General features: G+C 43.6%; 2 protein-coding genes across 3 annotated transcripts; one reads left to right on the forward strand and one right to left on the reverse strand.

The window, feature by feature from the left end:
- The first annotated feature begins 1,032 nt into the window (after positions 1-1,032).
- LOC110492672 (pepsin A) lies at positions 1,033-12,630 on the forward strand. 2 transcript variants are annotated; one of them, XM_036947710.2, is made up of 9 exons: positions 1,033-1,405; positions 2,867-3,011; positions 6,797-6,914; positions 7,527-7,645; positions 8,606-8,802; positions 9,025-9,141; positions 10,289-10,433; positions 10,727-10,825; positions 12,162-12,630. In XM_036947710.2, exons 1-9 carry the CDS (start codon positions 1,347-1,349, stop codon positions 12,297-12,299), a joined length of 1,137 nt encoding a protein of 378 aa, XP_036803605.2. In that variant the 5' UTR covers positions 1,033-1,346; the 3' UTR covers positions 12,300-12,630. The 2 variants fall into 2 exon arrangements, with proteins under 2 accessions (XP_036803605.2, XP_036803608.2); XM_036947713.2 differs by lacking the exon at positions 1,033-1,405 and adding an exon at positions 2,735-2,758.
- Positions 12,631-13,049: 419 nt separating this feature from the next.
- Positions 13,050-15,447, reverse strand: LOC110492671 (uncharacterized). Its single transcript, XM_021567122.3, has 6 exons — positions 15,285-15,447; positions 14,855-15,169; positions 14,430-14,538; positions 14,192-14,301; positions 13,964-14,010; positions 13,050-13,705 (listed from the first exon to the last, which is right to left on the reverse strand). The coding sequence occupies exons 1-6, from the start codon at positions 15,364-15,366 to the stop codon at positions 13,520-13,522; spliced, it is 849 nt and encodes a 282-aa protein (XP_021422797.3). The 5' UTR covers positions 15,367-15,447; the 3' UTR covers positions 13,050-13,519.
- Positions 15,448-15,721: the final 274 nt, after the last annotated feature.

Genomic DNA, 15,721 nt, shown 5'->3' on the forward strand with positions numbered 1-15,721 from the left:
AATGTTGTTGATCCGTCCTCAGTTTTCTCCTATCACAGCCATTAAACTCTGTAACTGTTGTAAGATCATCATTGGCTCTATGGTGAAATTCTTAAGTGGTTTCCTTCCTCTCCGGCAACTGAGTTAGGAAGGAAGCCTGTATCTTTGTAGTAACTGGATGTATTGATTTACCATCCAAAGTGTAATTAATAACTTCACCATGCTCAAAGGGATATTCAGTATCTGCTTCTTTTTTTTTTTACCCATCTACCAATAGGTGCCCTTCTTCGTGAGGCATTGAGAAACCTCTCTGGTCTTTGACTGTGCTTGAAATGTATCACTCGACTGAGGGTCCTTACAGACCTCGACTGACGGACCTTACCGTATATGTGCGGTACAGAGATGGAGTAGTCATTCACAAATCATGTTAACCACTATTATTGCACACAGAGTGAATCCATGCAACGTATTCTGTGACTTGTTAACCCATTGGCACAACTTACCTTACTCTCCCCTACATATACAGTATGTATAGAAAATGAAGTTATATTGACGTGAAAAAAACCCAAACATGGAACACACTTTGGAACATTATTCCACTGTTTATGTTTTTGTTAATTTGTTCCTAAGACTATTTAATGATATACAAATGTTATTTTTTGTTCAATTACGAAACAAGGGTGATGGTGAGTCAGACTTGTATCAGCTATTTTCCAAGATTAGATAATGACAATGACTGTTCATTAACATTGTTCCAAAGTATATTTACTTTTTGCTACTAAGGCGTTTTATGTTTGTAACCATTGTACACTTTTCTTATCTGAAGTTCTGTTATCTTCTGTGTTCCAAATGGCACCCTATTCCCTATATAGTGCACCGCTTTAGACCAGAGCCCTATGGAACCCTATTCCCTATATAGTGCACCACTTTAGACCAGAGCCCTATAGAACCCTATTCCCTATATAGTGCACCACTTTAGACCAGAGCCCTATGGCACCCTATTCCCTATATCAAATAAAATGTATTTATATAGCCCCAAACAGCAAGCAATGCAGGAGTATATAGTGCACTACTTTAGACCAGAGTCCTATGGCACCCTATTCCCTATATAGTGCACAACTTTTGACCAGAGGCATATGGGTCCTGTTCAAAAGTAGTGGAGTAAGTTGGTGATAGCGTGCCATTTTGGGACGTATCCATTGCGTGATATTGTTTGCTAAGGGAAGTAATGGCATGGTCAATTGGCTGTGGATTTGAGTCTTTACTGGCTGTGGATTGGGTCCTGGTGTACAGGATAACTGTATATAAGGCCTTGGTTCTCCTACTCTAACTTCGCTCCCTGAATCCAAGAAGAACTAGAAGCACCCATGATGAAGTGGGCTATCGTCCTGTGTGCCATAGTGTCCCTCTCCGAGTGTCATACCAGGTAAGTCCTGTTCCTCTCCGAGTGTCATACCAGGTAAGTCCTGTTCCCGTCCGAGTGTCATACCAGGTAAGTCCTGTTCCTCTCCAAGTGTCATACCAGGTAAGTCCTGTTCCTCTCCGACTGTCATACCAAGTAAGTCCTGTTCCTCTCCAAGTGTCATACCAGGTAAGTCCTGTTCCTCTCCGAGTGTCATACCAAGTAAGTCCTGTTCCTTTCCGAGTGTCATACCAAGTAAGTCCTGTTCCTCTCCGAGTGTCATACCAAGTAAGTCCTGTTCCTCTCCGAGTGTCATACCAGGTAAGTCCTGTTCCTCTCGGAGTGTCATACAAAGTAAGTCCTGTTCCTCTCCGAGTGTCATACCAGGTAAGTCCTGTTCCTCTCCGAGTGTCATACCAAGTAAGTCCTGTTCCTCTCCGAGTGTCATACCAGGTAAGTCCTGTTCCTCTCCGAGTGTCATACCAAGTAAGTCCTGTTCCTCTCCGAGTGTCATACCAAGTAAGTCCTGTTCCTCTCCGAGTGTCATACCAAGTAAGTCCTGTTCCTCTCCGAGTGTCATACCAGGTAAGTCCTGTTCCTCTCCGAGTGTCATACCAGGTAAGTCCTGTTCCTCTCCGAGTGTCATACCAAGTAAGTCCTGTTCCTCTCCGAGTGTCATACCAGGTAAGTCCTGTTCCTCTCCGAGTGTCATACCAGGTAAGTCCTGTTCCTCTCCGAGTGTCATACCAGGTAAGTCCTGTTCCTCTCCGAGTGTCATACCAGGTAAGTCCTGTTCCTCTCCGAGTGTCATACCAGGTAAGTCCTGTTCCTCTCCGAGTGTCATACCAGGTAAGTCCTGTTCCTCTCCGAGTGTCATACCAGGTAAGTCCTGTTCCTCTCCGAGTGTCATATCAGGTAAGTCCTGTTCCTCTCCGAGTGTCATACCAGGTAAGGCCTGTTCCTCTCCGAGTGTCATACCAGGTAAGTCCTGTTCCTCTCCGAGTGTCATACCAGGTAAGTCCTGTTCCTCTCCGAGTGTCATACCAGGTAAGGCCTGTTCCTCTCCGAGTGTCATACCAGGTAAGTCCTGTTCCTCTCCGAGTGTCATACCAGGTAAGTCCTGTTCCTCTCCGAGTGTCATACCAGGTAAGTCCTGTTCCTCTCAGAGTGTCATACCAGGTAAGTCCTGTTCCTCTCCGAGTGTCATACCAGGTAAGTCCTGTTCCTCTCCGAGTGTCATACCAGGTAAGTCCTGTTCCTCTCCAAGTGTCATACCAGGTAAGTCCTGTTCCTCTCCGAGTGTCATACCAGGTAAGTCCTGTTCCTCTCCGAGTGTCATACCAGGTAAGTCCTGTTCCTCTCCGAGTGTCATACCAAGTAAGTCCTGTTCCTCTCCGAGTGTCATACCAGGTAAGTCCAGGTCAAATTCCTAGTACATGTAATTGTAGAATCACCGTGATTCAGATTTTGATTGTGTGTTTTCAGGATTTCTCTGATCAAGGGGAAGACTGCCAGAGAGACCCTGATGGAGAAAGGTATATGGGAGGAGACTAGGCAGAAGTACCCCTACAACCCTATGGCGAAGTTCATCCAGACTGGTGCAGATGAGGCAATGACCAACGATGCTGATGTAAGGCAGAGTCAGGAGCAGTATGGTCATATTCTGCATTAGCCTGGTGACTGATGTGTTTGTGCTATATAGCCAATGGCCATGGGAGTTATATGCCATTATATACAAACAGATGTGGTACCAGGCTAATCACAAAGGCTATAATTGTAGGATTCTTCTGATTCATACTGAACAAAAAAGGTCAATGTGTCATGCAACAACTTCAAAGATTTTACTGAGTTACAGTTCATATGAGGAAATCAGTCAATTGAAATAAATGAATTAGGCTTTAATCTATGAATTTCACATGACTGGGGATACAAATAAGCGTATGTTAGTCACATATATAGGATATATATGTATATATATATATATATATATATATATATATATATATATATATATATATTTTTTTTTTTTAAAAGGTATGTGCGTGTATCAGGAAACCAGTCAGTATCTGGTGTGACCACCATTTTCCTAATGCAGCGCGACTCATCTCCTTTGCATAGAGATGATCAGGCTGTTGATTGTGGCCTGTGGAAGGTTGTTGTCCCACTCCTATTCATTGGCTGTGTGAAGTTGCTGGATATTGATGGGAACTGGAACGCGCTGTCGTACACATCGATCCAGAGCATCCCAAACATGCTCAATTGGTGACATGTCCGGTGAGTATGCAGGCCATTGAAGAACAGGGACATTTTCAGCTTCCAGGAATTGTGTGCAGATCCTTGTGACATGGGTCTGTGCATTATCATGCTGAAACATGAGGTTATGGCGGTGGATGAATGGCACAACAATGGGCCTTAGAATCTCTTCACGGTATCTCTGTGCATTCAAATTGCCATCCATAAAATGCAATTGTGTTCGTAGCTTATGCCTGCCCATACCATAACTCCACTGCCACCATGGGGCAGTCTGTTCACAACGTTGGCATCAGCAAACCGCTCACTCATATGATGCAATACAGGTGGTCTATAGTTGTGAGGCCGGTTGGATGTACTGCCAAATTCTCTAAAACGATGTTGAAGGAGACTTATGGTAGAGAAATTAACATTAAATTCTCTTGCATTAGCTCTGGTTGACATTCCTGCAATCAGCATGCCAATTGCATGCTGATCCTCAACAAGGGGGCCCCTCAGGGGTGCCTGCTCAGTCCCCTCATGTACTCCCTGTTCACTCATGACTGCACGGCCAGGTACAACTCCAACACCACCATTAAGTTTGCTGATGACACAACAGTGGTAGGCCTGATCACCGAAAATGATGAGAGCCTACAGGGAGGAGGTCAGAGACCTGACATTGTGGTGCAAGGACAACAACCTCTCCCTCAACGTGATAAAGACAAAGGAGATGATTGTGGACTACAGGAAAAGGAGGACCGAGCACGCCCCCATTCTCAGCGACTGGGCTGTAGTGGAGCAGGTTGAGAGCTTCAAATTCCTTGGCGTCCACTTCACCAACAAACTAACATGGTCCAAGCACATCAATACAGTTGTGAAGAGGGCACAACAAAACCTATTCCCCCTCAGGAGACTGAAAAGATTTGGCATGGGTCCTCAGATCCTCAAAAGGTTTTACAGCTGCACCATCGAGAGCATCCTGATGGGTTGCACCACTGCCTGGTATGACAACTGCTCGGCCTCCGACCGCAAGGCGCTACAGAGGGTATTGCGTACGGCCCAGTACATCACCGGGCCAGAGGAAGGCCCTAAAAATTGTCAACGACTCTAGCCACCCGAGGCATAGACTGTTCTCTCTGCTACCGCACGGCAAGCGGTACCGGAACGCCCAGTCTAGGTCCAAGAGGTTTCTCAACAGCTTCTACCCCTAAGCCATAAGACTCCTGAACAGCTAATCAAATGGCTACCCAGACCGTTGCATTGCCCACCCCGCACGCTGCTGCTACTACTCTGTTATTATCTATGCATAGCCACTTTAATAACTCTACCTACTTGTACATAATTACCTCAACACCGATGCCCCCCACACATTGACTCTGTACCGGTACCCCCTGTATATAGCCTCCACATTGACTCTGTACCGGTACCCCCTGTATATAGCCTCCACATTGACTCTGTACCGGTACCCCCTGTATATAGCCTCCACATTGACTCTGTACCGGTACCCCCTGTATATAGCCTCCACATTGACTCTGTACCAGTACCCCCTGTATATAGCCTCCACATTGACTCTGTACCGGTACCCCCTGTATATAGCCTCCACATTGACTCTGTACCGGTACCCCCTGTATATAGCCTCCACATTGACTCTGTACCGGTACCCCCTGTATATAGCCTCCACATTGACTCTGTACCGGTACCCCCTGTATATAGCCTCCACATTGACTCTGTACTGGTAACCCCTGTATATAGCCTGGTTATTGTTATTTACTGCTGCTCTTTAATGATTTGTTATTCTTATTTCTGACTTTTTTAGGTGTTTTCTTAAAACTGTATTGTTGGTTAAGGGGTTGTAAGTAAGAATTTCACTGTAAGGTCTACCTGTTGTATTTGGTGCATGTGACAAATAACAATTGATATGATTTGATGCTCCCTCAAAACTTGAGATATCTGTGGCATTGTATTGTGTGACAAAACTGCACATTTTAGAGTGGCCTTTTGTTGTCCCCAGCACAAGGTATACCTGTGTAATGACCATGCTGTTTAATCAGCTTCTTGATATGTCTCACCTGTCAGATGGATGGATTATCTTGGCAAAAGAGAAACTCTCACTAACAGGGATGTAAACAAATGTGTGCCCAGAATGTGAGAGAAATAAGCTTTTTTTGTGCATTTGGAACATTTCAGGGATCTGTTATTTCAGCTCATGAAACATGGGACCAACACTTTACATGTTGCGTTTATATTTTCAAATCAAATTTAATTTGTCACATGCGCAGAATACAACAGGTGTGTAGACCTTTATGTGAAGTGCTCACTTACAAGCCCTTAACCAACAATGCAGTTTAAAGAAAATAGAGATGAGAAAATATTTACTTTTTAAAATGTTCTATATTTATTTTATTTAGTAACAATGAAATAACAATAACGATGCAATGTACAGTGGGTACCGGTACCGAGTCAATGTGTGGGGGTACAGGTTCGTCGAGATAATTTGTACATGTTGTCACACCCTGATCTGTTTCACCTGTCTTTGTGCTCGTCTCCACCCCCCTGTTGCCAGTTCATTTTGTTTCGTCAAGCCTACCAGCGTTTTTCCCCCCGTGCTCCTGTCTCTCTCTAGTTCCTGTGTTCTAGCTTTCCTGGTTTTCGACCATTCCGCCTGCCTTGACCCTGAGCCTTTCGTTCTATATCTTTCGGACTCTGTTCTGGACTTACTGACCTCTGTTTGCCTTTAACCTGTTGTTTGCCTCCCTCCATTTTCTTTGTAATACACTTTTGTTACATTGAAACTGTCTGCATCTGGGTCTTCTCCTGAGCCTTGACACATGTAGGTAGGGGTAGAGTGACTGTGCATCGATAATAAACAGCGAGCAGCAGCAGTGTAAAAACAGGGGGGGGGGGGGGGGGTCTGATTGAAACATGTAGGTATTACAGACTCGGTCAGGGAGAGGTTGAAAATGTCAGTGAAGACACTTGCCAGTTGGTCCGCCCGTGTCTGAGTACACATCCTGTTAATCCGCCCCGCGGCCTTGTGAATGTTGACCTGTAAACGTCTCGCTCACATCGGCTCACATCTGTATAGAAGACTGTTCACTATATCAACATACCAGACAAACGACTGTTCAGTTCATACTGCAGTACTCGTGACTTACAGTACATCACTGTTTCACCGTCTCCCTGCAGTTGTCCTACTATGGAGTGATTTCCATTGGAACACCGCCCCAGTCCTTCAAGGTCATCTTTGACACTGGCTCCTCCAACCTGTGGGTCCCCTCTGTCTACTGCTCCAGTCAGGCCTGCCGTGAGTATACTCCAGGGGTCTGAGTAGTCTCTGGGTAGTCTCTCTGGATAGTCTCTTTAGGTAGTCTCACAGTGTAGTCTCTGGGTAGTCTCTCTGGATAGTCTCTCTAGGTAGTCTCACAGTGTAGTCTCTGGGTAGTCTCTCTGGATAGTCTCTCTAGGTAGTCTCACAGTGTAGTCTCTGGGTAGTCTCTCTGGATAGTCTCTCTAGGTAGTCTCACAGTGTAGTCTCTGGGTAGTCTCTCTGGGTAGTCTCTCTGGATAGTCTCTCTAGGTAGTCTCTGAGTTCTCTCTCCCGATTCGTCTCTTGTGACAGTGTTGCACAAACAGTTTCATATTTAAGTACCTAGCCAGAGAATGGGAGACTTGGTTATGGGTGGAGGTTTGTGTCTGAGGGGAGTACCTCGAGGTTTACTGCATAAGGGGGGTTGGCTCGACACAATAAAACATGAAATTGGACAAAGGTATTTACATTTTTATCCCCCTTTTATAGTGTGTATTGCAGAGAATAACTCAATGTTTGAAATACCAACGAATCAATTAATGAATGTTCAGTTTTGCAATGGTATGGTATGTGCTTGATCTGTAATGAACATGTTCATAATTTGAATAGAGAACCATGACAAATTCAATCCTGGATTGTCCAGCACCTTCAAGTTGGGTAGCAAGACTGTTTCCATTCAGTATGGATCTGGCAGCATGACTGGAAAGCTGGCATACGACACTATTTCGGTAAGTATTGTGAATGAAGCTAGCTACCTATTATTGTCAGAAACGTCATGCCCATAGGGGGCACGTGCCCTCTCAGATTTGTCCTGCTTCAATATATTTTTTAAATGTTCTTTTAAATAATTGCACTAGACTTTTCCCCCCTCGTACTAGCACTGACTTTGCTGATAGGTACTTTATTGAGGAAAAAATGACTTCCCATGAATGAGAAGTGGTTGTTCCATTTAGCTATCTGAAGCTGAATGCACAAACTGCAAGTCACTTTGGATAAGAGTGTCTGCTAAATGACTAAAATGTTAATAATAACATATTCCTTCTTCTCTGTAATACTACTAGCCACACATTTTAGCCACACATGTTATGAAGTTGGCTTTAGTTAGCCCAGACAGGTTCCCAACCTCAAAACTAGCTAATAAGAAGCCATTTCAGGTTATTAATCAAGTTAGAGTAGCTAGCTAGCTATCTTATCTGGCATGCCTAATGGCAAGGTGGGCAGACTTTAGAAAAGCTAGCAATAACTAAATGTACTGAATAAGACTCACATTCCATTCAATCTTTTACCCAGATTTGAACAGAGATGCAGAGAAGCATAAATTACACCAGTTAGACAGCTTAGATATGCTGAAAAAATATATACATATATTTTTACATGTAATTATTATGGCTCTAGTTTGCTGGGAAAAAAAAGCTGTTTCAGTTTAATTTATTTACTGCTAAATTATCCAATTTACAGACGGGGACCACCCCCCCCCTCCCCCCTCCCCCCTCCCCCACACATCACAAAATAATTGAATTTGAATTTCCGTTCTAGTAGTTCTATATCCATGTTCCTCAGGTGCACTCAATATGGCAGACTCAATTTGGCCCATCACAGTACATTTGACTTAAATGGGGATAACCATTCTAGTGTAATTCTATTTCTACGGTGCCAAGTGACTGACGTCTGCTGTTGTGTGTTTCCAGGTGGGAGGTATCTCTGTCACCCAGCAGATCTTTGGTGCCAGTGAGACCGAGTCTCCCTTCATGTCCTACATGGTTGCCGACGGTATCCTGGGCCTGGCTTTCCCCAACCTGGCGGCCTCTGGAGCCACACCCATCTTTGACAGCATGATGACCCAGGGTCTCCTGTCCCAGTCCCTCTTCTCTGTCTACCTGAGCAGGTAACATAGTTACTGTACAAATACAACTGGACGGGAGGTGGCATTTGGATGGCGAGAGTGGCATTTTGTCTTAGTTGTGATATAAATATCTAAGTACCAGTGCATTGATAGTAAATACAATTAAACAATTACTTTAATGCCTTTGAAGGAGAGGTGGCCTCCATTAAAAAAATGTGTTGATGATTAAACAAACTTTTTTGACCATTTCTCCTCGACCAACAGAAACTCCGCAGAGGGTAGCGTGGTGTCCTTCGGTGTCATCGAGCCTTCCTACTACACTGGACAGATCACCTGGATCCCCCTGTCCGTTATGACCTTCTGGCAGATCACCATGGACAGGTAGGTACACTAGTCCACACAGAGCCTATATCCATGTCCTATATATCGCCTTTAGTCTCTACACAGAGCATTAAGTCCCTGTTCAACATGTTATCAACTTTTGGATCATCCCTTCATGCCACCTCCCATAACCTATAGACCAGGGGTGTCAAACTCATTCCATGGAGGGCCTAGTGTCTGCGGGTGTTTTTTTTTTCTTCCCCCTTTCAATTACGACCTAGACAACCAGAGTGAGGGGAGTTCTTTACTAATTAGTGACCTTAATTCATCAATCAAGTACAAGGGAAGATCGAAAACCCGCAGACACTCGGCCCTCCGTGGAATGAGTTGGACGCTTGCCATAGAATCATCAACCACATACACATTGTGCGTAGCAGTACATAAAATGAACATTCCTACATCCCAGCCTGGTCTCATAAACTAGATATAAATCCAGGACAATAAAATTAGTATGATATGGTACATAAGACAGATGGTTACTTAACGAAAAAAACAACAAATTAGAATGGTTGGTTGGGGTGGATGGGATGGCGTATAATGAGTTGGAATCTTATCATGGGCAACTTTATCATTTTAGCTAATTATTAACTTTTCAACTACTTACTACTTTGCTACTACTTAGCATGTTAGCTAACCCTTCCCCTAACCTTAAACTTATTAGCTAACCCTTTCCCTAACCTCAACCATTTGACCTAACTCGTAAACTTAACCTAAACCCCTAACCCCTAGCATTAGCCACCTAGCTAACATTAGCCACCTAGCTAACATTAGCCACCTAGCTAACATTAGCCACCTAGCTAGAATTCATAACATATAATACGTTTGCACATTTGTAACATACAGTACGTTTAGCAATTATTTGGTTAACATATAGTACAATCAGCAAATTCGTAACATATAATACAAATTGTAATTCGTAACATATCATACGAAATGGGTGATGGACACAAATTAATACATACCATACGAAACGTAGCATATCATACGAAATGGAGTGTCTCCAGGTACTTCCAGTCTGGAGCCTATGACTGAATCTTACTTACCAAGTTCAAGTTTATTTGCTCATTTAAATACAACAGCAAGAAATATATAACAGCAAGAAATGCACACAACAACAGTTAAATCCAGCTAATATTTGTCCTTCCAGTGTTACCATCAACGGCAACACCGTGGCTTGCAATGGTGGTTGTCAGGCGATCATAGATACTGGCACCTCCATGATCGTCGGTCCAACCGATGACATCAAAAACATGAACTACTGGGCCGGAGCCACCATCAACCAGTACGGATATGTGAGTGGCACACACACGCACACGCCGACCGGTACAGAGATGTGAGTCCAATTATAGGGCTTTTCAAACTACTGAGCCAAGCCGAGCCGAGCTGCCTGGCCTTGTTAACTGTTGGAACTAGTTGTGTTGTTGGAAACGTGTTGAACAAGTGTGAACAGAAAATATCTGCTCAAGCATATTTAGGTTGGAGCCCGGCATGGTATAAGTGTTTGTTGTTTTTCTCAAATCACCGGCTCCCCTTTCATTAACCACAGAATAAAGTATAAAGGGTAACGTTATTATTTCTCTCCTAGACTATCGTGAACTGCAAGAACATCCCCAACATGCCCGAGGTGACCTTCACCCTCAACGGAAACACCTTCACCATCCCTGCCTCTGCCTATACCATCCAGGTAGAGTCTACTGAAAGACATGTTGTTACATACAATCTATTACATCCCAGGTAGAGTCTACTGAAAGACATGTTGCAGACAACCTATCACCTCTCAGGTAGAGTCTACTGAAAGACATGTTGCAGACAACCTATCACCTCCCAGATAGTCTACTGAAAGACATGTTGCAGACAACCTATCACCTCCCAGATAGGTTTTCTGCAACATGTATTTCAGTAGACTATCACCTCTCAGGTAGAGTCTACTGAAAGACATGTTGCTACATCAATCAAATTCAATCAAATGTATTTATAAAGCCCTTTTTACATCAGCCGATGTCACAAAGTGCTATACAGAAACCCAGCCTAAAACCCCAAACAGCAAGCAATGCAGATATAGAAGCACAGTGGCTAGGCAAAACCTAGAAAGAAACCTAGAGAGGAACCAGGCTCTGAGGGGTGGCCAGTCCTCTTCTGGCTGTGCCGGCCGGAGATTATAACAGTACATGGCCAAGATGTTCAAACGTTCATAGACGACCTGCAGGGTCAAATAATAATAGTCACAGTGGTTTGTAGAGGGTGCAACAGGTCAGCACCTCAGAAGCAAATGTCAGTTGGCTTTTCATAGCCGATCATTCAGAGTTAGAGACATCAGGTGCGGTAGAGAGGAGAGAGTTGAAAACAGCAGGTCTGGGACAAGGTAGCACGTCCGGTGAACAGGTCAGGGTTCCATAGCTGCAGGCGGAACAGTTGAAACTGGAGCAGCAGCACGACCAGGTGGACTGGGGAGAGCAAGGAGTCATGAGGCCAGGTAGTCCTGGGGCATGGTCCTATGTCTCAGGTCCTCCGAGAGAAAGAATGAGAGAAAGAAAGAAAGAAAGAGAATTAGATTAAGCATACTTAAATTCACACAGGACACAGGATAAGACAGGAGAAATACTCCAGATATAACAGACTGACCCTAGCCCCCTGACAAACTATTGCAGCATAAATACTGTAGGCTGAGACAGGAGGGGTTGGGAGACACTGCGGCCCCGTCCGACTATATCCCCGGACAGGGCCAACCAGGCAGGATATAACCCCATCCACTTTGCCAAAGCCCCCACACAACTAGAGTGATATCTTCAACCACCAACTTTGACTTCACTGTACTTTTTACTCCATACATTTTCCCTGACACCCAAAAGTACTCCCTACATTTTGAATGCTTAGCAGGACAGGGAAATGGTCCCATTTACACACTTATCAAGAGAACATTCCTGGACATCCCTACTGCCTCTGATCTGGCAAACTCACTAAACAGATATGTAGTGGTGTTATGTGTTTTATGCCCCCCTCCCCCTCTTCTCTCTCTCTAGGACTCCTACGGCTGCAGGACTGGTTTTAGTAACGGTGGATATCAGCAGCTTTGGATTCTTGGAGATGTCTTCATCAGGCAGTACTATACAATCTTCGACAGGGACAACAACAGGGTTGGTCTGGCTAATGCTGTGTAAGAGATCCACTTCTCCCAGAGATCTTAAAAGATCCTTGAAATCCTGACAGCGGGAAAATCTGCGTCATAAGTGCAATAGTGCGATTGAGCCGACATATGCAGCGTATACCATGAATGAAGTCTGGCAAATGCGGGAACATCACCTTTTAAATTTATAGCGTGGTTTTCCACAGTCTGGATTGAATCGAGACCCTAGTTTTCCAGGTAATGACTAATATGGTGTATATGTGATTTATGCTCTTAACTGGTTGGGGAAATGTTGCAGATTGTTAAATGTAATCCAAGTTCTAATGTATTTTAGAATTGCAAATAAAGCCGTTGTTTCGTTGTCAGTAGCTTTTCTTCCCTGAAGTGAAACTATCCTCTTGTGGAGCCTCTTCATATAAGAAAAGAATAGGGATAGAATATTGACCCGAACATAGTGGAGGCAGGTAGGCCCAGATACATAGACCCAAACATAGTGGAGGCAGGTAGGCCCAGAGACATAGACCCAAACATGGGAGGCAGGTAGGCCCAGAGACATAGACCCAAACATAGTGGAGGCAGGTAGAACCCAGAGACATAAGACCCAAACATGGTGGAGGCAGGTAGGCCCAGAGACAACCATCTCGTATATGAATGGGTAGGGAACTCTGTGTCTAAGGTTTTATCCAGAGGAAACTGATAAGGACATGGTGATTGGATGCCAGATAGTGTCTCTCAGCCTGTCAATAGAGCCAGCTTGTTGAAAGACAGTCAGAGTAAATCATGGTGTAGTTGAGTTATTTTATTTGTATAGTTCATAAGTCAAAAGAATAAAGACAAATCAATCATCTTAAAGCTAGACTCCAAAGTTGAAACAAAGTGGCACCCCGCCTCTGTTTTGGTAAGAAGCGGAAGGATGGGCGTGTCTCTATCCTAGACAGAGCTATGGATAAAAGAACTGACCATCCATGATATCAACACTATAGTTTTAACCATGTGTTGAGGCTATAATGTGTTTGATTACATTTACTTTGTTTACAAACATTGTAGTAAAACAAGCTTATATTTTGGGTTCTGATGGGGGTACGACAGATGAACTAAGCTCATGAGGCATTTATAAGTATATATCATTAATTTAAAAAAATCTGTAGCAACTAAGGATTATACAGATAGCCTGGTCATGACAGCATATCAAGACAGCACAAACAGATCTGTGACCACCAGGCTAGGAAAGATACAGATACGTAACAATCCGGTTCAGCGTTGGTTGCTAGCCAGCGTGGAGTACACCACCGTCCGAGCAGGCTCTCTGTGTGTGTCAGGGTCATGACCTCTGGGGCTGCGGAGTGTCTGTAGGTTAGCATACAGCTCTGTGGTATGGTTCTCATGAGGTTTGAAGTCCACTGTGGCGTAGACAATACTGCTCTCCTTTTGAGGGACGTGCTGCAGGAGACATACATATTAAATATGATTTGGTAACACTTTATATTAAGGTATATAACTATTATAATTTGTATTTATACATATGTATACGTTTTTTTTATAAACTGTTTATTACGGGGCCCACTGCAGAAGACATATCGACAGACATCACAGGGACGTCAAACTCAAACACTAGTATTACTCTTTGTTGTTGTTTCTGGGACAAACCAGGACATTTGACACTGAGTCACGGAGACAACGTCCAAGTTTAGCACTTACTGAGAGGACGTGGGCTGCTGAGTCACTGGAAGTTGCTCCACATTTCTCTGTGAAGAACGTGAAAATGACATCCACTTAAAGAACAGACACTGTGCAACAATGTCAGAAATCATCGAACGTCTACTGGCTAAAAGGTCGTAGCCTGTGTATTTGAAAGACGATTTAACAGCGAACAGCAAGTCATGTATGAAACACTGAAAGCTGTAACTGAAAAGCGGGACCTCTTACTTTTTGCCCTGACTTTGCGATGAACCACAGCAACTATGATTGAACAGATAACGATCCCCATCGAGATGCAGAGACCTGCAGCCAGTGGTATACCAACACTCCGGGAAATACTAACAGGTGAAAAGGACAAAGATGACAAAATATTGACATAAGCATTACACCACTCCCACAACTATTATCAACTAGAAGGAATAATTAACCTGTGTGTGTGTGTGTGTGTGTGAGAGAGAGATTGCACCTGGGGAAAAAAGGCCCAGAGGTGTCGGAGGAGGATGATGAGATGGAGGGTCTGATGGTTGATCTGACACGAGGTCGAGGTGGTACAGGACCGCTACGTCGACCACTATCTAAACAGAGACCGAATTTAATAAGCACTCATTTCAACACAGCGATCTGTTATTTTACAAGTTGACTTAGTGTAGGCCGTCATTGTAAATAAGAATTTGTTCTTAACTGACTTGCCTAGTTAAATAAAGGTTAAATAAACTAAATACGTGTAATCTTCCTCTTACTGTACATGCTTACATATTTCCTGGGCCTTAACACATTGGTTTACCTACAGTATGCATTCCAGTTTCTAATATCAGTTCCTAGAATAGAACAAAAATATATTCTTTACTTCATTTTAAAAAGATGGTTTGATTTATCTACGAGGGTTCTTACCAATCTGGAGGTGAAAGTCAGAGTAGATATGACTCACACCGCTGACAACACACCTGTAGTCGCCAGCGTCCACAGGTTTTAAATTCCATATCATAACGTACATCCCACCGTTGTATTCCGTTCTCGATATTCTTCCCTTGTAGTAGTTGTTGACATATCCTCTGGTATTCACAACAGGAAATGGCCCAGGATATAGTTTAGAACATAACTTCTCATAACCATTGTAGAAGGGAGGAAAGATAAATCTCAGCAGAACGTGTCCGTATACTTGTCCATTCACCTCCGTCCACTGTTGTGCTTCTATCTCAGGGTCATCTATCAAACAAACAAGCGGGGACACACTTAGAAATTACCAAATATGGCACAAAGAAATCTCTTGCTACATTTTTTAAATTTTTTTTATCTCAGACAAACCTGGATAAAATCTCACCTAATAGAAGAAGCAAGAGAAAGATAGTCATTTTCATCCTCAGTGAGATACTCACGGAGGCTGGGCAGCTGTCCCCATACATCTTACTCACCCCCCCCCCCCCCCCCAAGTTGATAGCGGTTTGACTGCACTGTTCTGACACCAGCCTTGTGATTAACTTCCTTCATTTGGGGGAGGGGATCTCTCTAACTTGCAATTATAAGCATTTCGCTACACTCGCTTTAACATCTGCTAACCATGTGTATGTGACAAATAAAATGGGATTTTTACAGGTTTTAGGACACGCTCATTATCGGCTTAGAGTATGAAGATGACAGGTTGTCACGGTACCAGCTCGGCCATCATGGTCGTAGTATCACAATACCTCTGTTTTGGTCATAGAAAAACAAATGACCTGGACCAAAATAAAAACATGAAAAAACTAAAATCACAAAATG

The sequence above is a fragment of the Oncorhynchus mykiss genome, chromosome 16 (assembly GCF_057628025.1).
Source record: "Oncorhynchus mykiss isolate SJ-2025 chromosome 16, ASM5762802v1, whole genome shotgun sequence".
In the NCBI taxonomy this organism is placed as follows: domain Eukaryota; kingdom Metazoa; phylum Chordata; class Actinopteri; order Salmoniformes; family Salmonidae; genus Oncorhynchus; species Oncorhynchus mykiss.

Bases quoted from the DNA above. Each gene is read 5' to 3' on its own strand.
- LOC110492672 (XM_036947710.2), top strand. From the start codon at position 1,347: ATGATGAAGTGGGCTATCGTCCTGTGTGCCATAGTGTCCCTCTCCGAG. The intron at 1,406-2,866 runs GTAAGTCCTGTT...GTGTGTTTTCAG, and splicing joins CTCTCCGAGTGTCATACCAG to GATTTCTCTGATCAAGGGGA. The intron at 6,915-7,526 runs GTGAGTATACTC...TAATTTGAATAG, and splicing joins CTGCTCCAGTCAGGCCTGCC to AGAACCATGACAAATTCAAT.
- LOC110492671 (XM_021567122.3), bottom strand. From the start codon at position 15,366: ATGTATGGGGACAGCTGCCCAGCCTCCGTGAGTATCTCACTGAGGATG. The intron at 15,170-15,284 runs GTGAGATTTTAT...TTTGTTTGATAG, and splicing joins TCTCTTGCTTCTTCTATTAG to ATGACCCTGAGATAGAAGCA. The intron at 14,011-14,191 runs GTAAGAGGTCCC...CGTTCTTCACAG, and splicing joins TCGCAAAGTCAGGGCAAAAA to AGAAATGTGGAGCAACTTCC.